This window comes from Schistocerca serialis, chromosome 7 (genome assembly GCF_023864345.2).
Source record: "Schistocerca serialis cubense isolate TAMUIC-IGC-003099 chromosome 7, iqSchSeri2.2, whole genome shotgun sequence".
NCBI classification, from domain to species: Eukaryota; Metazoa; Arthropoda; class Insecta; order Orthoptera; family Acrididae; genus Schistocerca; species Schistocerca serialis.
The window spans coordinates 423737470-423762214 of NC_064644.1; the positions used below are offsets into that span (position 1 = coordinate 423737470).

General features: G+C 41.5%; 1 protein-coding gene across 1 annotated transcript in view; it reads right to left on the reverse strand.

Annotated features, from left to right (window-relative positions):
• Positions 1-24745, reverse strand: part of LOC126413132 (lutropin-choriogonadotropic hormone receptor-like) — a 932298-nt gene that overhangs the window by 348959 nt on the left and 558594 nt on the right. The window contains exons 5-7 of the mRNA XM_050083024.1: positions 16627-16698; positions 13828-13896; positions 1897-2040 (exon numbers count right to left, since the gene is read on the reverse strand). Of these exons, the coding sequence (XP_049938981.1) occupies positions 1897-2040; positions 13828-13896; positions 16627-16698 (285 nt within the window). The remainder of the gene's footprint in view (positions 1-1896; positions 2041-13827; positions 13897-16626; positions 16699-24745) is intronic.

Below are 24745 nucleotides of genomic sequence, written 5' to 3' on the forward strand. Positions count from 1 at the left end.
CAAAAGACAATGGAATTATAACAGAACTACGTAATAGATCTACAGAAGTCAATTCAGATTGAAACTATTCGATGTTTGTTAACATTAGATGAAACATTCTGCTTGTATTTTCTAGATACGACACGAATCATGTGTGAGCTTTCTCTCTAATTAAAAAAAGGAACAAATGTAAAATTGTAACTGGGCCCACACAGTTAAATATTTTGAGCAAATCAAAGAACGTATCTTCTCTCCTCAGTTTATGATTTAGCTCTTCATTTTCGTCATACACTGATTCAAAAAACTACATTTTATATCACTGTTACTTTCTTGAGGCCAAACTATAGCCTCAGAACGAATACAAGCTGTTATTACCAAGTACCTTAATCAGTCATCTATGTAAGGTGCATCAATACTTGATATTTAATGACAACCATGTAAACGATAAGATTATTCTCATAACAGTCTGCCACGACATTTCTATAGAGAACAACAAACAAGATTTATTGGACACGACAGGATGTTATTAGCAGAGAAATCCTAACTGACACTATGTTTAAAGTATTTAGCACTTTATTGGTTTGCCATAGGCCTATTTCTGCTACAGTGCCATTTTGTGGCTGCCTGCGAATAATAAATATCTTCGTCAACCTTTGCTTCTGTTCTTATTTCTATTGACAATAGTGAGTGATTATACAATAGAATTTACGTCTAGCTGCATTGAAAATTATACTGATACTTAAATACTGGTAACAGATAAACATGCAAAGCCAATATTTTGTAATAAAAGATGATAATAGCAGCAAAGATCAAATCACTATTACGGAGAAACTCATAGATTAATAAATTAAAACAAAATCGTAACCATATAACACTTTCGCTGTTCTGTTAAAAAAGCTGTCAAAAGTACAAAAAGTAGTAAACAGAACAAAAAGGCGATGGCCAACAAAAAATCTCTTCTACTAAAACATTAACGACGGAGATATGGCAATGTAGATGCCACAGTAATATAATCACGCAAACTATGAGACGTAACAACCGAATCATTAGACAGTGACAGCACCGATCGATGTTTTGTGGACGTCAAAAAAAGCGAGACGTAAAACCCAATACTGTCAACAGTTATAAGAATAGAAACACAGGTTAACAAACTTATGTATTATCCGCTGGCAGCTGGAAAATGGCACTTTAGCTGAAACAGACCTATCCCAGACCAGTAAAGCACTAAATAATTTAAACGTAGCAGCCACTTGGATTTCTCTACTTATAATGTTTCTCCAAGACACATAGCTTGGTGCGGACCCTCGAGAATACAAACGATACGATATTGAATTGCAAAATCATCTCCAACATCACGCAGCACTTCTCAGCAGCAAATGCTATTCAGCAGGCAAGCCAAACAAGTTCTTTGTTCCAATGGATCGCCGCATGGATTAAAACAGTTGTTTGCTCTACGAAACAAGTATGGACCAGAGAATGGGGACAGCACCTAGCATTAGTTCGACTATAGTACACCAGATCAACATAATACACAGAACAGAAAAGAAAGTTCGAGAAGAACTAGGAAACTGAGCTTTCTGCTGTAAAATATAATGCTCCCATCTGTATTTATCAAGTTTTGGAGCTGAGTGAGTTTTAGAAAGACTGAAGAAAAATTGAAGTTCAGCATCACTTTGATGTCGAAATCTTTAGAGAAACAGCACTGTTCGAATTGGAGAATACTGGAAAGAAAAGATAAATTAGTCTGATAGCTTCTAAACAAATCACAGAGAGGCCAAAGTCATGATGACTCGTCAAGGATGATAACACATTTGCTTTCTAGTAAGACTCCACAGTTTCAACCATATCGCTTCGCAGACAAACTTAGCAACAAATTACTCTGTACAGAACACCAGGCGATGTGCTGTTTGTACTCACAGCTTTCGCAGTCTCGGCAGGTGGGAGAAGGCAGTGGGCGCGACCGCCACCAGGGGATTCCCCCTCAGCTCCAGTAGTGCCAACCCTGGTGCCCGCTGCAGTACCCCTCCCGGCATGTACTTGATGCGGTTCCCAGACACTGACCTGAAACAGCAGTCACTGACTTGCATTTACAGTGCGACGTAAAGGTGACCGCTACCAGAGAATATTGTCACAGCTCCAGCAATGCCAGCCCTGTTTCCCACTACAGCACATGATTCGGAGTGTAACTAAGGCAGTTCCGAGACACGGACCTGATAACTGATCTAAAGACAATGAAAACGTTAGTGTAAAATACTGTAAAATATAAAAGGTGCAATAAAACATTTCAAGGACCTTAAAAATCCATCTCACCCATCAGAACAGGACCAGTGCAACAATAAATTACAGTTATTACATATTATGGCTGATATGTATAGGTCACAGAAAAAAGTAAATATAATCTAGAGAGAAAATAAAGGAATGCTCACTAACGATGCTACTGCGTAATGCAACATTTTTGGGTAAACAAATGTATAATTATGTTTTGTTGAAAGATGAATATTGTTAGTCATATTTGATGCAAGCACGGACACAGAGCTTATACGACCAGGGTGACAGCTTTCATACATGTTTGAACACACACTGGGCCAGAAACATATAACCTTAAGCTTATCGAAAATCATATTGTTCAGGAGATCCTATTTGTCGATAATACAACAGTAAAACACGTCCAACCCCCTGGTTGCGTCGTAAGCTGTCGTTCAGAAGTTCCACAGCGATGTTTTCCCAACATTGTAAGCGCCCAGAATTGGACCTGTTGTACTATTGTATTACTGACATACTGGATCGTCTGGACTAAACTTAAATTTCGTTTATCAAATTATGATGTTTAGTTTTCAGTTTTTCACGTTTTTCAGACTGTGATTGAAGTCATGTATGTATCCACATAGTTACTACGATTGAAAAACTTTCTGTATGTATATTATTTGATGTTACACGATTGTAAATCTTTTGTGCCTCATATTTGCACAATGGTCTGTTAATTTGTGTAGCCAAAAATCCTGATCATTTTTTAAAATCGAAGCCAATGGAAATAGTATCTATTTTCTATAGTAGATGATGGTGATACAATATGATTTTGGATACGTAGCTGAAAGCTGTGAGATAAAATTTACTGAAAATAATTGAAAATATAAACTTAAGAACTTGAAATTCTGAATCTGTTGTTTGGAAATATGAAGCTAATATTAGAGGAGACTGCTAAATGGAAAAGTTTGTTAGGAATTAGGAGTAGCCCTGTATGCATTCAGACGTGGAATGTATTAATTATACAGGACAATTAAAATTATTGTAGCGATTACAAATAGCTACAGCTTCTCACTGCATGCAACAAAGATACGAATTACACAGAATGTAAAGTAATGTCAGATGTCACTACAGGTGTTGTATATGACTCCTGTTGGTCGGACGCCCAATATCTAATCTATAATCCATTTCAAGCCATAAATTCTCCAGCACAGGTGGAGTCACCGACGCAAGCGCAATAGAAATGTACATTTTGAGTTGTTATGATCTTGCACATAATCCTCTATAAGGAAATCCAAGGCTGAGACGTCGGAGATCTAGATGGCCAGAAGCAAACACAGGGTCGTCATGTTCAGTACGACCAATCAACCGGCCGATCTGATAGTGTGCGGCCCCCCATACCTGCTGGTGGGAATCCACCACTTTAATGAAAAATGTAAAGAGGGGAATCGGTATCGGTATGAAGCTGTGGTATCAGATGTCTAGCATGTTCTAACAGTTTGATTACAAGTGCTTTTTTTTTATTCCCCAGTAAATGCAAAGGTGGAACTAGAATGATATATTGAAAACTATTTGCTAAATGATAGGATAAGGACTGAAAGTGGGGGGAAACCCTTTCATTAATTGTTTTGGAAAATCGGCTACGTCTGAGTTGCCACCCAGGTGGGTATTGTAGGGAAGACAGAAACTGGACGGAGGACTGTTTTGCTTTTAAATATTGAGAGGATATGTGTGACTGTGGATCACTTTCTTTCAATTAATTGAAAGTATGAAGTTTCTGTTTTTATTAATAATTACTGTGTGCAGTGGGAAGGGCTTTTTCACTATTAGAGCTGACACGGAGCTCTATTTGCTTTCTTTCACGAACGGAGCAGATGGACCATTAAACCGCAGTCATATTTCGTATTTTAGGGCCCCAGTATGACTATTGTAACGAACAATTACAATATCACGGGATTTTTATGTTGGACTCCTATTAGTGAGGATTCACCCGTACAAAGAGAAATTTTTATCTTTTACGATACATTCGGAAACTGCTGGCTGGAATTCTTGCAGTTAAACTCAGCCATTCAGTAAAATAGCAGATCCGCCAAAATGTCCAGGCAACTGTTTGTTGTAACACTTAACTCAGTGAAGGAAAACGATTTGGGCACTACCAGTGGGCGGATGATATTCTTTCCTCTGGTCAAACCAAGTGTTTATTCAAACTACCGATGAATTTTGCGAATAGTTTTGTCATTAGACGGTGTTTGATTGTATTGCTAACAAATTCTTCTCTGTACTATGATGACAGAACGACAATTCTCATATTCTAATACACAGAATGCCTTTTGTACAGGCTCCCTCATTTCGATTTCTGAAACAGAATATTTAAATTAGATTGCGTTCACATGACAACAGTGAATCGCAGAGTTTTTTAATTGTGCGCGTAGAAAAACCTTTACTAGCCTGTGACCGAGCACTCAAGAGTACGCTAAATAATATGTAGACTCCGCGTTACAGCGGCCAACGTCCGTTTTGAAATATACACTATCTGATCAACAGCATCCAGACAGCTGTTAATGGACATTAACGTGGAGTGTGTCCACCCTCCACCTTTATGATGGTCTTGACTTTGCTGGGGACACTGTCAATGAGGCATCTAAATGTCTGTGGAGTAATTTCAGTCTATCCTTCTTCAAGGGCCGAACCCAGAGAACGTAGTGATGACTGCTGAGGTCTGGAGCGAAGTCATCCCAAAAGTGTTGCACTGGGTTCAAGTCGCGACCCTGTGGAGGATAGCCCATTTCAGGAATTTTATTGTCTACAAATCACTGCCCGCAGATGCTGCTTTATGGCGGTGCACTGTCATGCTCACACACAGAGCCATCGTCTTCGTACAGTTTCTCTACAGCACGCAATACACAACGCTGTAGGATATGTTTATGTAGTTCATATTGAGAGTTTTCGTAAGCGCAAAAGGAGGCCACACACTAAACACGGGAAACAGCTCCATACCGTAAGACCACATTCTATGTACTTCACTGTTGGTACTACGCAAGATGGCATGTTCTGTTCTTCAGGCGTATGCCAAACCCAAAACTTTCCATGGGATTGCAAAGTGTATATCGTGGTTAATCACTCAAAACCAGTCGTTTCCAGTCACCCACTGCCAGTGACGTCATTCTGACCACAGTCTCAAGCGTCGTTTAGCACTGACAACAGAAATAGGCCGATTATGAGGTCCTGATCGACCATTATACGCCATTCCTTTTAAACGGGGTAGAACGTCAAACGGGACGACTTAGAGCAGGAGGGGCACCGCAGGACATCTTAATTTCCACTGTCTATGCTTTTACAAATAAATTCGTACAACCTTGTTAGCACGACCAGGAAGGATTCATGATTCACACTCTTAGTAGTGGACTTTCAAAAAAATAATAAAACAATTTTTTTTTACATTTGAAATTTCATTATTTTTTTCACTTACTATACTTCACTTGCTTTAGGTACACTTTTCTTCATAAGTAAGAGAGATTCTTCGATGAATTGTGCACAGCATACAAACCATACTTACAGGCGTATGAAACTCTAGAATTTATTTAATTTATGAAAAAATGAATGAGCTGTTACATTTTAAACTTCATGTTTAGAAAAAACTCAAATTTTATAGTTAATTATTTCAATTTCTACCACAGTTTTTAATAGATTCGAAAAATTCTAGAGTTTTGCATTATGGAGTTTTTGTTTAATAAGCATAACAAGTCTGAAAGTAATAGGATATTTATTTTCGATGTTACATGTACCTAAGTACAGAAATTTGTGTTTTGCAGAAAATGGCCGTTAAAGTTTCTGCTTGCATTTGGTATTCTTTTAGAACTGTACACCACCATAAGCAGATTCTTTTTCATTTTATAAATCAATTTTCTTCCTTTTCACATTCCAATGATGCACTATTCTTGATTTTTTTCACCTCCAAAAATGATTTATCTCCTTTCACTACCCACTCTCTGTCTATCGCATACAAATACATCAAAATGCAGTTCACTTCTACATCTACTTCTACATACATACTCCGCAATCCACCATACGGTGCGTGGCGGAGGGTACCTCGCACCACAACTAGCATCTTCTCTTCCTGTTCCACTCCCAAACAGAACGAGGGAAAAATGACTGCCCATATGCCTCTGTACGAGCCATAATCTCTCTTATCTTATCTTTGTGGTATTTACGTGAAATGTAAGTTGGCGGCAGTAAAATTGTACTTCAGTCAGCCTCAAATGCTGGTTCTTTAAATTTCCTCAGTAGCGATTCACGAAAAGAACGCCTCCTTTCCTCTAGAGACTCCCACCCGAGTTCCTGAAGAATTTCCGTAACACTCGCGTGATGATCAAACCTACCAGTAACAAATCTACCAGCCCGCCTCTGAATTGCTTCTATGTCCTCCCTAAATCCGACCCGACAGGGATACCAAACGCTCGAGCAGTACTCAAGAATAGATCGTATTAGTGTTTTATAAGCGGTCTCCTTTACAGATGAACCACATCTTCCCAAAATTCTACCAATGAACCGTAGATGACTATCTGCCTTCCCCAGAACTGCCATTACATGCTTGTCCCACTTCATATCGCTCTGCAATGTTACGCCCAAGTATTTAATCGACGTGACTGTGTCAAGCGCTACACTACTAATGGAGTATTCAAACATTACAGGATTCTTTTTCATATTCATATGCATTAATTTACATTTATCTATATTTTGAGTTAGCTGCCATTCTTTACACCACAAATCCTGTCCAAGTCATCTTGTATCCTCCTACAGTCACTCAACGACGACACCTTCCTGTACACCACAGCACTTCGGTCTTAGTTGCCATTTTCTCTCAAACATATTTCCTGCTTTGCACACCATCATTAAAACATGAAACTGCATCATGAACACTAATAGCAAGTGTATTTCTTCCCACAAAAATGGTTTTTGGCAGTCTTTCCCATTTTCCCATACACATTGGTTAAAACTTTCATTTGGGTTTTGGTACCACCATGAAGACATTTCTTCAATAAGTTTTAATTTGCAAGGTCCCTGAATATAGGTTTGATGGCTTCTATTACAGCAGTTGGTAGAGAATTCCTGTGATCATATTCTTCACCGCCAGAAATTTACCCTTGGTAGCCACACACCATGATTCACTTCCTTTTGGTCACAATTTGTGGAAGTACAAGGGCCAAACTGCTTGCTTCATATTTTTCAAGTCCCCTGTGTTCCTCCTTATCGCCAAGCAATAATATGTGTGTAGCTTGTCAATTTCTGCATCCGTCAGTCGCCCTCTCCCTTTTATTCCCTTCCCTTCAGGTAATTTTTTTCCTGACAAATCTTGTCTCAGCCTTCTAAGTCTAATACCAAGTCTTTTTTGTTCATGTCCCACACATTATAACTTCTGCACAAAAGTCTCAGCTCCATATGGAGCACATTTTTGAACATATCTAGTAAACAAGATGACAAGTTAAAAACCACTATTTTAAGTTTTGCGCACTTTATCTGCTACGGAATCTTTCTCATTCGATTTTGAGGAAAGTAGTTGATAAAAAAATTTGATTCTTTCACACTTTACAGCCTGATATCGCAGCCTGATAAAGAATTGCGCATCTTTTCGAGACTGCTTATAGTTATTTTGATACTTCAAAATTAAGCAAGTACCGCAACGTATTTCGAAAAGCTTGCAGTGAAAAATGTAGTCGCTGATCAGTTTACTTTTGGTTCATATTAGGCCACACATTTCTACATAGAAAATAAAGCTACCATATAGAAATTGTTTGTAACACTGAAAAGAGAGCCATATTTCTTTCCAGGCACGAATAAATAAATGATACATTTTGACGTTCAGCCGCAATGAGCTACGACGCACGCCGCTCGACGCTATGGCCATGCGCTATGCAGGGTTGTGGCTGGTGTTTTTTTCTTGTATGTGTTTATGAAGCTTAGTTACACTCGCATTTTCAGATAACATTGCATTAAGAATTATTTTGATTTTTAAACTAGAGATAGACAATCTCAGATCCAGCGGAAGAGTTAGGTACATGTAGTATAAGTCAATTTTTCTTGTCTGCACTAACAGTTTCATTGAGGGAATATACAACGATTGTTCTTCATACAACAGCGAAAAAATGACGTGTGCTGTATCGAGCAATGGATGTAGAAAACGGGATTTTGCTGTAGATACAACTGATGTATATTGTGTTCTGGATGTAACTAACTTGAGCAGACATTCATTACGAAAAAATTTGTGTGTGCCAGGAATTATGGATGGAAAAAGAGGAAACGTGACAGAAATAAGCAACACAGGTGCAATGTCTAATTATTTTGTAAGTGAAACTGGTGAAGTACCTTGTCAACAATAAATAAATGTAGAAGCTTCTCAGAACTTTAAATGTAAAACTTTCACAAAATTTTATGGCACAGCGGATGTTCCACAAACATTCCTGTCGTGTGAACTCACAAGGGGAACCCACTATAAGTCACTCTCTGGCACAGACGAAACTTTACAGGATGAAAGAAGACGCGAAATGAAGGCGCATCTATTTTTGGCTTAGGTGACGATACTCAACAGTTTCTTAGAAACTGACGTATAAAGTTTCGACGCTACGTGATCAGTCTGTTCGGCGCATTGTACAAACTAGTGATGCGATAGCACAGTCTTGAGCAACTCAGATTTCCATTTTTGCGCCCAGCGCTCAAATCCATTCTCATATTCTTTTTCCTTTATGTTTTCTTGTTGTACGAAGTATGTGACATCAACATGCTTCGTAACATCGTGATATACATTACTATTTTTGACAAAAGCAATAAGTATTTAAAATCTCATTAAAAATAGAGTTTATCGTCACAAATCTTATACAGTCTTATTATCAATAACTGAAGATGAAAAACATATAAGTTCTAGTACTTCAATTTCCTTATACCGTGGGTTGTTTGTCGATGAAATCGGAATACTATCGTGTTTATTAAACGTAATTCCGCTAAATTGTACGCCGTTCTGTCAACGCTGTCGAGCAAGCTTTTTCTAACAGATGAAAAATCACGTTCACTGATTACAGAAGTATTCTATTCTCACTCCAGTGCAAAAATAAATCGCAACTACAATCGATGCAATTAAAATATCCACCTTGATCCATCATCAGTTGCAGGTTCCAGCTTTCGCGAAAACACTTCCATATGCATGGTGATTTCCCGCGAAATTATCGCCAGATCGCGAGGTATTTAGTAACGTTAACGAGGATGCTTTTTCTAACGATATTCGTACTAAAAATGTGACTGCCGTATATGTGCCTTCGCACATTGTTCGTGGTGCTCGGTGCTTTCATGCTATCAGTGTTTTTGTGATAGATATCGCCATGGGAAATTCACCGGTTCTCTTGAAGGGTAAAAGTCATTTCAAAAACTGAAACACTAGAATTTGTATATTTTTAATCTTCAATTACTGTTAATGATATAAGACTGTATAAGATTGATGATGATAAAATCTATTTTTAACTAGAAATGGTTATTTCTGCAGACAACAATTTCATTGTTCTTCACGATATCATGAAAAGTATTGATGTCACATACTGCCGTGAAAAATAATAAAGAAAGAGGAATCATAAGAGCGATTTTGGTGACAGGGCGAAGAAATTCGAAACGATGCTCTTACCCACAAGGCTACCCGATTAATGATTGATACTCGAAAGCGGACTGAGGAAGTCGCATCGAAATTTTGACCATCATTTTCTAGGAAACTATTGGCTGTCGGTACTCAAGCCAAAATAGGTCTGCCTTTATTTTTACCCTGGGAAAGTTCGACTGTGTCAGAGAGCGATGTATGGTGGATTCCATTTGTCATCGTTCAGTTCTTTAATGAGTTAAATACGGATCTTGCTGTAGAGGGAAGAAACTGTAGAGGAAGACAGAGATTGGAATACATCCAGCAAATGAGGACATAGGTTGCAAGTGCTACTCCGAGATGAAGAGGTTGGCTCAAGAGAGGAGTTCGTGGCGGCTCGCATCAAACAAGTCAAAAGCCTAATGAAAAAAAAGATCTTGCTTTTTTTTCTGATGACACACAACTATGCGAAGAATCGTGGCTGACATATCCAAGGAAATATGAAACATCCGAAACCTGAATATTTACCAACGCCATTCCAATAGTTCTGGAAGAAGGCACCGGAGCCTTACTAGGAAGTATGGAATCTACCAAACTGTATTGGTAGCTCCAACGGAAAGGACATCAGACTTAAAGGTCCTGATAAATACGGATCAACGTTTTATGATGCCAGTCCGTAGCCATGTTAGCTGCCTTTAGAACCACATGAATGATCTTTATCAGCTGACGTAGGGCATTATAACAGCAAGAGAAAGATGTTAGGAGACAGCTCTCACTTCCAGAGCATAAAGCTTTTCCGGAAGAAGACTGCTTTTCCTCTCACAAAATATATAATGAGACTGTATACTCATAGACAATTAACTAATAAAGTCGGATTTTAACTACGGATTATGCAGAGGACGAAGATCTGTTGAGCTTTATTTTGGTTTGTTAGTGTCGAAGATCTGGATGTTGAATACTTCAATGAATTGTGACATGAATAAAATCAGTTTGATAATTCACGTTATTCGTTTCTTTCATAACTTCATATAGATTGAGGATGGCGTATATTCTAAGTCATCTGTGCAGAACAATGTGAGAACTATTGACAACTCACATCAAAAAGCGAAAAATCAACAGTGACCTAAAAGCAATGCTTTAGAGTTTCGTAATCCAGCATGTAGCTTCTTTCGTAGCCCAAGTGGAGCATTGTCTTTTCAGAATAGAGTGTGTTGTACCGACATACCAATAGGATCTAATATTATTAGAGCATTGTTTTTTGACGAAGTAAGCACAATCTCAGGAAAGGAACAATTAAGGTGTGTCAGTCTGTGTGTATCAGTTTGTGTGTAAACGTGAAATGTGAGGAGAAAGTGCACTTAACACTGAACTGCAGTTCCAAGCTTGCCTCAGCAGTAGTTCAAAACTATGTGGATGTGTATTTCATATTTCATTACTCACATTTTATTGACATTATCTTCCTTATACGTGCTTTAATAAAATCCCTGAAGTGCTTCGAAATGTCACTGCAGGTATCAGAAACTATCTGATATATAGCAGCTATTGAAACGCGAAACAATCACTGACGTGCATGTCTCCGGTTGCTAATAACCAGAGTCCAAATGCAAGCCTTTCTTCTGGTTATATTGACTGTTGGTAATTAATCTTCTATTTTTAATTTTCCGTCTCATTTGTAATGGGAAGCAAAGTAAAGCGTCAACCGATATATGTACAAAGTGTAGGACTAATGCTGAGGAAAGTTAGAACTGCAATTCAGTTTTAGGTGCTCTATCTCCACGTATTTCAAATTTAGAAACTGCGACAGCTAAAATCTTCCTTTCCTCCGACATTTTGCTTACTTCCTCAAAAACAATAGCTCGCCTTGAGAAATAATACTCTCTGAATATCAAAATTTTGTATCGTGGCTCTAATTGTATAGTGTTGTATCCTGTGTGAAAATAATTAGCGCCAAGAAACAATAAAGCAGCGTTCATGAGCTACTTATTCTCTTCTGTTGCCTCTAGTGTAAACGCTTCTTAACAGATATAAGAGTATAGTAGCCTTACGTATCACTTCACATGCACCAGCTTCCAATCCACTGCACTTGTGTAACGATCGAAATTTTGAACTTCCTTTCGCGTTCTCTGTAATTTTTGTCAATATGTCGCTATGCATTAAACACTTATAGCCGTTTGTAATACTCATTTTGTTTTTGAATGTACACTGAAGAGCCAAAGAAACTGGTAAACTTGCCTAATATCTTGCAGCGCCCCCCGCGAGCACGCAGAAGTGCCGCAACATGACGTGGCATGGACTAGACTAATGTCTGAAGTAGTACTGGAGGGAACCGACACCATGAATCCTGCAGGGCTGTCCATAAATCCGTAAGAGAACGAGGGGGTGGAGATCTTTTCTGAATACTCCGTTGCAGGGTATCCCACATACGGTTGGCATGAACATTATTAAGCATGTTTGGTGGCCAGCAGAAATGTTTAAGAAGAGTGTTCCTGGAGCCACTCGTAGCAATTTTGAACGTATAGGGCGTCGCATTGTCTTGCTGCAATTGCTGAAGTCTGTCGGAATGCAAAATGGACGTGAATAGATGCAGGTGATCAGACAGGAGGCTTACATACGTGTCACCTGTCAGAGTCATATCTAGACGTATCAGGGGTCCCATATCACTGCAACTACTCACGCCCCACACCATTACAAAGCCTCCACCAGCTTAAACAGTCCCCTAGTGATATGGAGGGTACATGGATTCAGAAGGTTGTCTCCACACCCGTACTCGCCCATTCACTCGATGCAATTTGAAATGAGACTTGTTCGACCAGGCAACATGCTTCCAGTCATCAAAAGTCCAATTTCGGTGTTGACGGGCCCAGGCTAGGCGTAAAGTTTTGTGTCGTGCAGTCATCATGGGTACACGAGTTGGCCTTCGGCCTCGAAAGCCCATATCGATGATGTTACGTTGAATTGTTTGCACGCTGACGTTGATTGCCCAGCACTGAAATCTGCAGCAATTTGCGGAAGGGTTGCTCTTCTGTCACTCTGAACGATTCTCTTCCGTCAGCATTGGTCCCTTTCTTGCAGGATCTTTTTCCGGCCACAGCGATGTCGGAGATTTGATGCCTTACCGGATTCCTGATATTCACGGTACACTCTTGAAGTGGCCGTACGGGAAAACCCCGCTTCATCGCTACCTCGGAGATGCTGTGTCCCATCGCCCATGCGCCGCATATAACACCACGTTCAAACTCACTTAAATCTTGATAAGCAGTAGTAACCGATCTAACAACTGCGTTGTCTTATAATAGGCGTTGCCGACCGCAGCGCCGTATTCTGATTGTTTACGTATCTCTGTATTTGGATACGCATGGCTATACCAGTTTCTTTGACGCTTCAGTGTAGAACGAATGGAATGGCTACCTTGTTGTCTTATAGAGGCGTTGCCGACCGCAGCGCCGGATTATGCTTGTTTACATATCTCTGTATTTGAGTACGCATGGCTATACCAGTTTCTTTGGCGCTTCAATGTAGAACAAATGGAATGGCTACCTTGTTGTCTTATAGACGCGTTGCCGACCGCAGCGCCGTATTCTGCTTGTTTACATATCTCTGTATTTGAGTACGCATGGCTATACCAGTTTCTTTGGCGCTTCAGTGTAGAACGAATGGAATGGCTCCCTTGTTGTCTTATAGACGCGTTGCCGACCGCAGCGCCGTATTCTGCTTGTTTACATATCTCTGTATTTGGATACGCATGGCTATACCAGTTTCTTTGGCGCTTCAGTGTAGAACGAATGGAATGGCTACCTTGTTGTCTTATAGAGGCGTTGCCGACCGCAGCGCCGTATTCTGCTTGTTTACATATCTCTGTATTTGAGTACCCATGGCTATACCAGTTTCTTTGGCGCTTCAGTGTAGAATGAATTGAATGACTGCCCTGATGCGGCCTCCCCGTCAGCTTACGGGCAGAGTGGAGCTGTTGCGCAGGGTTGCATACTCACAGCTCCTGCAGCGCCGTCAGCTTGGTGAGCGCCAGCGGGACGTGCGTGAGAAGGTTGTCGTCCAGGTGCCTGCAACACAACACAACACGACGTGAGACGACATAACAGGCCACACATCACTCACAATTAGCCACAGCCTGCCCGCTGGATGACGAAACGAGGCGACGAGCTCCGCACGCGATAACTCTGCGCGCGCCGATTTGCGGCTATTATGCTAATGGTCGCACCGGCGGGACCTGAGGTGCCATTATGCAGATTGCACCATAGGCAGAGCATTAGATATGTCGCCTCATTTGCAACCATAATTCTCACTTTAACGACGGTGTCAGCGAACAGACTCAATTTGTAGGATATAGATTTAAACAATCTTCAGTTCAGCGAAACTGCAGTGCCAGTGGCCTCTGTCTATTCCCTCATACACTCTTCACACAACCTCTTTCCAAAACATACTTGTGCGGTTACTTTACGCACTTTACTTGTTGTTAAGTTAGCTGCTGCCAAAGATATTCATCTAGTGGCTGAAGATTGCTTTTTGACCGTGTTTGCTTGTGAAAATCCAATTGCGCAACTATGGTTCTGCGTCGAGGATACACAAATTTTTCTTCTATAACACCCAATGAATGTTACGGTGAAATTTCACCATCATGAGTTGGTTCATTTATTTCCTGGCAAATAACATGTAAAAATTCTGCATGATACAGGGTGACACAGGGTGTTCAAAAATTACCGTTACAAACCTCTACGACATGTAGAGGGAAGTGAGTAGGTAATATTCTGAATAGGAACCAATCGTCAGAAACGGACCGTTTCCGTTCTAAGGCGGTTTCAGTTCAGATGTTTAACTCATCCACTTCTGCTTGAGGAATTTCATTAGCCATGACGAACTCAGCATACTGTACGCACAGAACAGTACTACTGCACGATGTGGCGGCCACCAACGTTGTTGCAGACATTAAACCTACGAAGCACGTTCTGGTACACACTCACCATCACATCTGATGTCTCTTCAGTTTCTAGTGCAGTGGCCAGACGTCGTGCTAGCTCATCTTCCTCTGTCTCTACAGGAGTTCTCGTAAATGAAACTTTGCATATGGCGGAACTGGGTTTCGACAAGGCAGTATGTGTCGTCTAGCGGAATTGCTTGCTGTATTGCGTCTGTGCGAGCTGCTCTGCTGGCCACTAACCTTCTTAGCCAGCTGCTTTACATGAATGTTATTGTTTGGTAGTTGTTCCTCGGTTTTCACCTTTAGTGGTCTCTGTTAAAGCTCTCCTAGCTGTACTTTCTTCCTACAGCACATCGGCGTAGTTGACATCTGATTTGGTTTGGTTGTGCTCCCCTTCTTAGCCCTCTCCATAATCGTGACACATTCTATGGGACTTCCAGCTTGCTAATTGGTTGTTGGTTTTATAATTCTGGAACCTGAGTGGGGGTCTGGAAGATATAGTGCTCGTCGTTTTAGATTGGGTCACAGCAATTTTACTATTTGTTTAATGTCTGAAAAATTATTATCGCCCTTTAAAGGCTGCACTGTTTTCAATTCTATACATTTATATAAAGGGTAAGTCTTCCTTGACAGTTGCTTAAATTTCAGAAAATGTTTTTAAATTCCTTTAGAGGTATCTTAAGATAATTGCTTTTTGCTATTTTAATCCATCCATTAAAGGTGGTTGAGAGTAAATTTTATCCTGATTTGGGAAATGACTTTTATGTGCCTTTGAAAAGTGGGTCAGTCTGAATTGGGTCCTGTGTAATGAATAGTTCAAACCAAACCTTAATGATCCTCCTGTGTTCTTATTATCAGGTGCATTAAGGTTGAGTATTACATCTCCATCCACTGCTACCAACTAACCTGTTTTTTAGTAGAACAGCTTTATTAATTCCAGTTCAGTCTGCTTCGATAGACTCAACTTATTGGTGTAACATTGCTAAAGCTACTCCATGCATAGCCCGGCAACTAGGTCAATTAAGGAGACTGGGAAATGTTTAACATGTCTTATGTTCATCTTAATATGGTGAGGAAGTTACCTTAATGTGAATTTTGAGTAACTTTATGGATTAATGTGCATAAATTTTTGAAATACCTGAATTTTCCCAGATTTTATTGCGCTGAAAATTTTTAAAATTCAGTTTTAATTAAGCTCTGTTTAGACATTGGGTTTGAACTTGTTTACTGTTTAAACTGCTGAGCCTGCCCCTAAAACGAAATTTTGCTTCATTGTTGGAAGTAGATTTTGCTTCATTTAACGTCTGTATAAATATCTGTTCTGCTTGTTCAGATTCATTCTATAAAACCACAAGCTTCATAACTGTTCTATGTATGCTACCAGTGTAAAATATCCCAAGTGTCTCAGTAAATAAAGAATACAATTGTATGTTTAGTGTATCCATGACTAGGGCTGAGTCCTTCTACTCCAGGAGCCTGTGTCCTGTAATACTACAATATCAGTTACAAAGGCCACCGACACTCTGCCAGGCAGCTGGGCTTAACGCTTTGGCTCATTATTGTAAATGCCACATATCTAAGTAATGAGCATCTGATCAGATTGGCCACTATTGTTCACTACATAAGTTTTTTTTACTGATTGGCTATTTTGGCTTGTGTAACATGAATTGTGACTTCCCATTATTCAAGTAAATCTATCTGAACTTACTCTTAAAAGTAACTGTTTCGCAAACCGTATTTGCCAGAGTGGAGATTAAAGGAAAGTGCTGTGAGTGGCTGAGAGATGAAGTATTAGGAAAACTTGCTTTCAAATGACGGAAGAATCACTTAAGGCTAGACATGGATTCGTACTCACAAAGCTCTCAGCGCTGGCACGGTTAGGAACCCATCATCGTGGATGTGCGTTATCTGGTTCCTCTTGAGTAGTCTGCAAACAACAAAACAACAAAAGATAGCCTTAATGAAAAATGCCATACAGATGCCCAAATATTGCAGAGTTGCAGGAAACAATCCAAATCATAAAGCACGATTCTTTGAACGCCTTACGGTCGGTCTCTCTCTCTCTCTCTCTCTTTCTCACACACACACACTTGTAAACTGACTTTTCATAACGTGCCTAGAGAAAGCGACAGAGAAATCCTGAAGTTTTTGATAAGTAACTAGAATATTTTCACGTGCTCTAAACTGCAAAGGTGTTACAGAGAAACTGAAGTGACATCGTGAAAATTCGTAATTTCGTAACTACTGTGCTAATAGTAAACAGCAATAATAAGTCTGTCTACAAATAAACATATTGTATGTAGTGACCTCAATTATTTTTTCTTTATTGCATTTCGTTTCCACCCCCCGAGGGGGGGGGGGGGCGGACTGGCAGCAGCGTAGTCGGCCGCTCTACAGCCTACAGAAAAGTTGAAAAACATAATGAGAATATAAACAAACAATAGAAACAGGTGATAAAACGGTGACATTATAAAAAAGATGTAAAATGGCGGAAAGTTGTGAAATATAAAACATGAAAACACGATGCGAATGAAGACACACAGTAAATAGACAGGCACAATTAAAAAAACACGGTGACAGTCTGGTTTCTGTTCGCACGAGATAAAAAACCCAACTAGTGACAGTATGGTTGCCATTTGCAACACTGACAGGGGACGGAAAACACTGAACATTCACTTTAAACAGCACTACAGAGGCGACATGACGACAAATGGGGGCGAGGGGAGGACCCAGACCAATGAGGGGGAAGAAAAAGCTGGCAGGAAGGAAAAGGGAGGGAGCCGATGGAGAGAGAGAGAGGACATAGAAAAAAAGGGGGACAGGGCGGACACAGAAGGATTGGGGGAGGCAGTGGAGGGGAAAGCAAAAGCACTTGGGGGAGAGAAGGGAGTCAGTAGGTGGGGAAAAAACAGGATGGAAGTGGGGAGAGGGAGCCTGGGAAAAGGACAGAGGGAGGGAGGGGGAGGTTAAGCTCAGAGTTGATAGGAGGAATAAATTGAGGGAGAGAGCGCATCATCTGGGAGGGGGAGGTGATGGAAGCCACCTTGGGAAAGGGGATGGAGGGTGTAGAGGTGGAGGGTAGGGGGAAGGAGTGGCAGAGTGCGGGGTTGGAGAGGAGCAACCAGGGGATAAAGTCGGCAGGAGGTGTAGAGGACGCACTGCACGGAGTGGCTGCACAGTTTGAGGCATCATTCACAGACTGCGCGGTCTGTCCCACCAGAGTTTTGAGTCCTCCCTTGGGCATGGGTGTGAGTGTTGTTTTTAGCATAGGTTAGTTTAAGTTAGTTTAAGTAGTGTGTATGTCTAGGGACCAACGACCTAAGCAGTTTTGTCCCTTAGGAATTCACACACATTTGAACTCATACACAGAGGACGTGGATATGTTCAAGGAAAAGGAGCAGATGGGGGAAAGGGATCAGGCCATAGAGAATGTGCGGGACAGGAGGCATATACGGAAGGCAAAATGGAGTGCATGGTGGTCGAGGACCTGGAGGGACTTATAGAATTTTTTGGTGTATGTGTGTGTGTAGGAGGGGGGGCGGATATCCAGGCGGGACTGGCATAACAGAGGATGGGACGGATTAAGGATTTGTAGGTGTGGTGGATGGTAGAGGGGTTCAACCCCTACGTCCAGCCAGAGGAGTTTAAGGAGACAGAGGTTGTTTTGGGCTTTGGATTGGATAGAGTGGAGATTAGGGATCCAGGTGAGTGATCCCAAGAGTTCCAAATATATCTGTAACCACTTTTATAGCGACTGTGAAGTGGCACACAGAATGACTCGACGACTTTAACCCGACTAGTGTGGTATGTGATGAAATTTGTGCGCAAACTAAGACAGAACAGAACAATTACAATATTTATTTTGCAATAAGTAATGCAACGCATTTCTTCTCGGCAAATTTAGGTTGAAAAAAATGCGGAATTTGTTGTGGGACATGGTAGAATATTCCCGCTTCAGCCCTTATAGTTCCACGAAGTTCCGATAGATGGCAGCACCATACAAAGCCTTAAAAATAGCGTCTTTAAGGAGGTGCATGCCAGGCAGAGAGCTGTCATTGAGTTTCTTTCGATGGAAAATCAGAGCATCGCAATTATTGATAGGCGCTTGCAAAATGTCTACGGAGGCGTGGCAGAGAACAAGAGCACGGTGAATCGTTGGGCGAGGAATATATGATCATCCCAACAAGATCGCGCAAACCTGTCCACTCTCCCGCATGCTGGCAGGCCACGCACAGCTGTGACTCCTACAATGTTGGAAAGTGCGGAAACTTCCATCTGTTTCGTCCTATGAAAGATGCACTCTGAGGGAAGCAGTATGTAGGTGATGGGGAGGTTACTCATGCAGCAAGAAGTCGCCTCCGATGTAGACCAGTAGAGTGATACCATATAGATATACACGGCCTCACAGTAAGATGGCGTATGGAAGATTATGTAGAAAAATAGGTTTTTGTAGGCAATAGACTGGGGGATAATGTGGTATGTTGGAATACTGAACAAAACCAACCTGCTTTCAGAAAAAATTTCGTTGCATTCCTTATTGAACGGCACATGTATATTATGTCTTCGAAAATACAGGGTGTTACAAAAAGGTAGGGCCAAACTTTCAGGAAACATTCCTCACACACAAATAAAGAAAAGATATTATGTGGACATGTGTCCGAAAACGCTTAATTTCCATGTTAGAGCTCATTTTAGTTTCGACAGTATGTACTGTACTTCCTCGATTCACCGCCAGTTGGCCCAATTGAAGGAAGGTAATGTTGACTTCATTGCTCTACAGTACTAGCATCAAGCACATCAGTACGTAGCATCAACAGGTTAGTGTTCATCACGAACGTGGTTTTGCAGTCAGTGCAATGTTTACAAATGCGGAGTTGGTAGATGCCCATTTGATATATGGATTAGCACGGGACAATTGCAGTGGCGCGGTACGTTTGTATCGAGACAGATTTCCAGAACGAAGGTGTCCCGACAGGAAGACGTTCGAAGCAATTGATCGGCATCTTAGGGAGCACGGAACATTCCAGCCTATGACTCGCGACTGGGGAAGACCTAGAACGACGAGGACAACTGCAATGGACGAGGCAATTCTTCGTTCAGTTGACGATAACCCTAATGTCAGCGTCAGAGAAGTTGCTGCTGTACAAGGTAGCGTTGACCACGTCACTGTATGGAGAGTGCTACGGGAGAACCAGTTGTTTCCGTACCGTGTACAGCGTGTGCAGGCACTATCGGCAGCTGATTGGCCTCCACGGGTACACTTCTGCGAATGGTTCATCCAACAATGCGTCAATCCTCATTTCAGTGCAAATGTTCTCTTTACGGATGAGGCTTCATTCCAAATTGTAAATTTTCAAAATCAACATGTGTGGGCTGGCGAGAATCCGCACGCAATTGTGCAATCACATCATCAACACAGATTTTCTGTGAACGTTTGGGAAGGTATTGTTGGTGATGTCTTGATTTGGCCCCATGTTCTTCCACCTACGCTCAATGGAGCACGTTATCATGATTTCATACGGGATACTCTACCTGTGCTGCTAGAACATTTGCCTTTACAAGTACGACACAACATGTGGTTCATGCACGATGGAGCTCCTGCACATTTCAGTCGAAGTGTTCGTACGCTTCTCAACAACAGATTCGGTGACCGATGGATTGGTAGAGGCGGACTACTTCCATGGCCTCTACGCTCTCCTGACCTCAACCCTCTTGACTTTCATTTATGGGGGCATTTGAAAGCTCTTGTCTACGCAACCCCTGTACCAAATGTAGAGACTCTTCGTGCTCGTATTGTGGACGGCTGTGATACAATACGCCATTCTCCAGGGCTGCATCAGCGCATCAGGGATTCCATGCGACGGAGGGTGGATGCATGTATCCTCACTAACGGAGGACATTTTAAACATTCCCTGTAACAAAGTGTATGGAGTCACGCTGGTACGTTCTGTTGCTGTGTGTTTCCATCCCATGATTAATGTGATTTGAAGAGAAGTAATAAAATGAGCTCTAACATGGAAAGTAAGCGTTTCCGGACACATGTCCACATAACATATTTTCTTTCTTTGTGTGTGAGGAAAGTTTCCTGAAAGTTTGGCCGTACCTTTTTGTAACACCCCGTAGATTGTGGTAACAGACTGACATGTGTATTCAACTCCAAAATAGTTTTGCTCACTATGCTTCCACATTACTTCTTTTGTCCCTCCAGTAGACTTTTTTCCTCTGCATTACCTAGATAGGAAGATATTACGATTTTTGATTATTTTGAGGAGGCGCTGATTACCGAAACTGGTTTCCTAAAGTGACAATGGAACTGTGTGCAAACGAAGAATTTACAAAAATTTCCAATGTGACGGACAAATTATAATTTTGCATATTGCTCCTTGTAACAAATTTTATGGAGTTCGCCTGTTTCGTCGTGTTTGGTTATTTTTCACCGACTACTCGTGAATTTTATCTGTTCTATGTGAATCTTACCTTATTCATCGAGAATAACAGGTGATCATGCTGCATAAGCAGCTGTCATTCTTTCATTTTTTTGATACTGTCTACTCACTAATTGCGTATTGTATCTCATCAGTTCATCATCTATGCCTTTCATTATATTCAACCATTCTACCGAGCAGTAATAACGGTATTGTGCGTGCTAATTTGAACCTTGCAGGGAGTTAGGGTATAGAACCGATTACTGCAGACGCTATTAAAATTATTATGAATTATTTAACAAATCCAATATACTGTGTCTTTGTACTACTTTAAAATGGACCACCTGCTAAAATGTTTACCTTACCTAACGGGTGCTAATTTCTCGAAGCACATAGACGCAAACTAAATTGCTCGTATTCCACAAGAAAACAGAACTTTTCCTCGGGCTTCACGACTTTTTATTTGACATGATATTGGTTTCGAGCTACAAGCCAACTTGACACTGAGGTGGCAAAAGTCCTGACGGAGCTTCTATTTCCCGGAGTAGTGCTGCAGTTCGACGTGGCACGAACACAACGAGTCGTTGAAAGTGCCTGCAAAAGTAATGAGCCATTCTGCTGCCTCCATAGGCGTTCATAATTCTGAAATTGTTGTCGCTGCAGGATTTTATTCATGAGCTGACCTCTCGATTATCTCCGATTAATGTTCGATAGGATTCACATCGGCCGATCTGGGTGGCCAAATCATTCTCTCTAATTGTCCAGAATGCTCTGCAAACCAGTCACGAAGAATTGTGGCCTGGAGACATAGTGCATTGTGATTCATAAAAATTCCATGATTGTTTGGGAATATGAAGTCAGTGAATGGCTGAATTGGTCTTCAAGTAGCCGAATATAAACATTTCCAGTCAATGACCGTGTCGGTTGAATCAGAGAGCCCAGTCCATTCCATATAAACACAGCCCACACCATTATGGAGCCACCACCAACTTGCACAGTGCGTTGTTGACAACTTTGGTCCATCGTTTCGTAGGATCTGCATCACACTCGTACCTTACCATGAGATCTTACCAACTGAAATCGGAACTCATCTGACAAACCCAAGGTTTTCCAGTCGTCTAGGGTCCAACCGATATGGTCACTATCCCAGGAGCGGTGCTGCAGGCGATGTGGTACTGTTATCAAAGGAACTCGCGTTGGTCGTCTACTACCATAGCTCATTAACGTCAAATTTCGTCGTACATTGATTCCTGCGCTTATTTCAGACAATGTTGCTTATTATTGGCACTGGCAACTCTGCGCAAACGCCGCTACTGTTGGTTGTTAAGTTAAGGCTGTTGGCCACTTCCTTATCAGTGGTGAGTGTAATGCCTGAAATTTGGTATTCTCGCCTCACACTTTATTCTGTGCGTCTCGGAATATTGAATTCCGTAAGATGAACCTCATATCTAGTTCCGACAATCATTCCGTATTCGAAATATGTTAATACCTGTCGTGCGGCCATAATCACGTCGAAAATTATTTCCCATGAATCACCTGAGTACAAATGACATCTCCGCTAATGAACTGCCCTTTCATACCTTGCGTACGCGGTACTACTGCCAGCTGTATAGGTGCATATCACTATCCCACGACTTTTATCACCTCAGAGCGTTGTGTTAAGAATGACATGACTGAAACATTATCCTCTGGCTATGGAATCTACAAGAACCAGGGGATTGGGTGGTAATTTGTTGTTTTGTCGCACAATTACAGGTGCCTGCTAGTATCCAGAACAACAGCTGGTGACATCACACGAAGCAGCTGGACGGACCGCAACCGGATACTGATGAGTCACGAAGAGTAACGGAACCACTTTATCCTACAAGTTTTCGAGAGTGAGTCGCTGAATAAGATTCACACAATGGATAGCTATGCGTTTTAACGCGGCGTTTCTGGGAAGTGGAGGTGCGCCGGCCCCGCGTAGAATGAGCCCGACGGATTAACGATGCGGTTAGGTGTGCGGGCCACCCCGGATGTGGGTTTTTGGCGGTTTCAAACATACCACTAGGTGAATACTGGGTCGGTACCCAAGTTACACGATTTGCAAACATCTGGAGAACTTTTGATCACTTTCACATGAATAAGACAGTTGGGGTACATATATTTCATCCGAGAGAATACCTGGGTGGCGGCAGGAAGTGCATCAGCCACATCTTAAATTAACCATGCGAAATCCGTTAATAACCATATCGGCTGTGCGCTGATTTGGCGACAAAGGCACAAGAAAGGAGAAGATGAAGCTGAAATATAAGAAGATAGCCGGCCGGAGTGGCCGTGCGGTTCTAGGCGCTACAGTCTGGAGCCGAGCGACCGCTCCGGTCGCAGGTTCGAATCCTGCCTCGGGCATGGATGTGCGTGATGTCCTTAGGTTAGTTAGGTTTCATTAGTTCTAAGTTCTAGGCTACTCATGACCTCAGAAGTTAAGTCGCATAGTGCTCAGAGCCATTTGAACCAATAAGAAGATAATGATAAAACTGGTCGTACACATATACAAGTGGGCTACGATAAGGCGAAAGGTCAAGAAGGTGCTTCGATGCCTCTATCGTGCACTTTTCGTCTTTTTGTGCGGTTCTAGTCGTGTTCGAGCGCTTTATCTTTTGGAGACACCGAGCAAGGTGGCGCAGTGGTTAGCACACTGGACTCGTATTCGGGAGGACGACGGTTCAATCCCGTGCCCAGCCATCCTGATTTAGGTTTCCTGCGATATCCCTACATCGCTTCAGGCAAACGCTGGGATGGTTACTTTGACAGGGCACGGCCGACTTCCTTTCCCTCCCTTCCCCCAAATCAACCCAGCCCAACCCTTTCCTGGAGACATTTGTCCTCTCCAGGAAAGACCATCAAATGGTGGGAGGTTGATCCGGAATAAGGGCTCTGGAAAATGTGTATATTACCCCATAGGTAACGCTGCTATCTCCCTGTTAACATTTTTCAACAACGGTTCCGAAAAGTTAATTCTCTGATTTTCTTGACGTTTCTCTGATGTTTCTTATCGACATTCGTCCACGCTCTTTACGGATAAGATACTGTGATTCGCCCCCAGAGAGCTACATGCCAGCACTGAGCATCAGTGCAGCTTTGATACTGCATAACAGTCTCTCATATGCAGCAGCGGAAGCATCGTCTTAATCGAATTTCAAATCTGATATTAATGGCACGCCTAGCTCCACATTTTTTCGATGGTGGAATTAGTCCTTTCACGACCCGGGTGGCCACAGACAACAGTCCACAAACACTACTGATACGAAAGTAACGTATTGCTTTTTCCAAAATCTGGTGAATATTGATTTTTCCAACAGCGATAATATGCACCCCTGGTAACCGTAAACAAAACGCATCCAGGAAATTGTCTATCACCTTAATTACCTACGCTATCGTACAGATAATGTGATATGTGGTGTGGCCTTTATTCATTATCTTTTTACGTGGCCATTAGGTGCCCTGTGTCGTACCCAGTTGCATAAGAAGGCATACTATGAGGCTTTTATTGCCACATCGTCGAAAAGC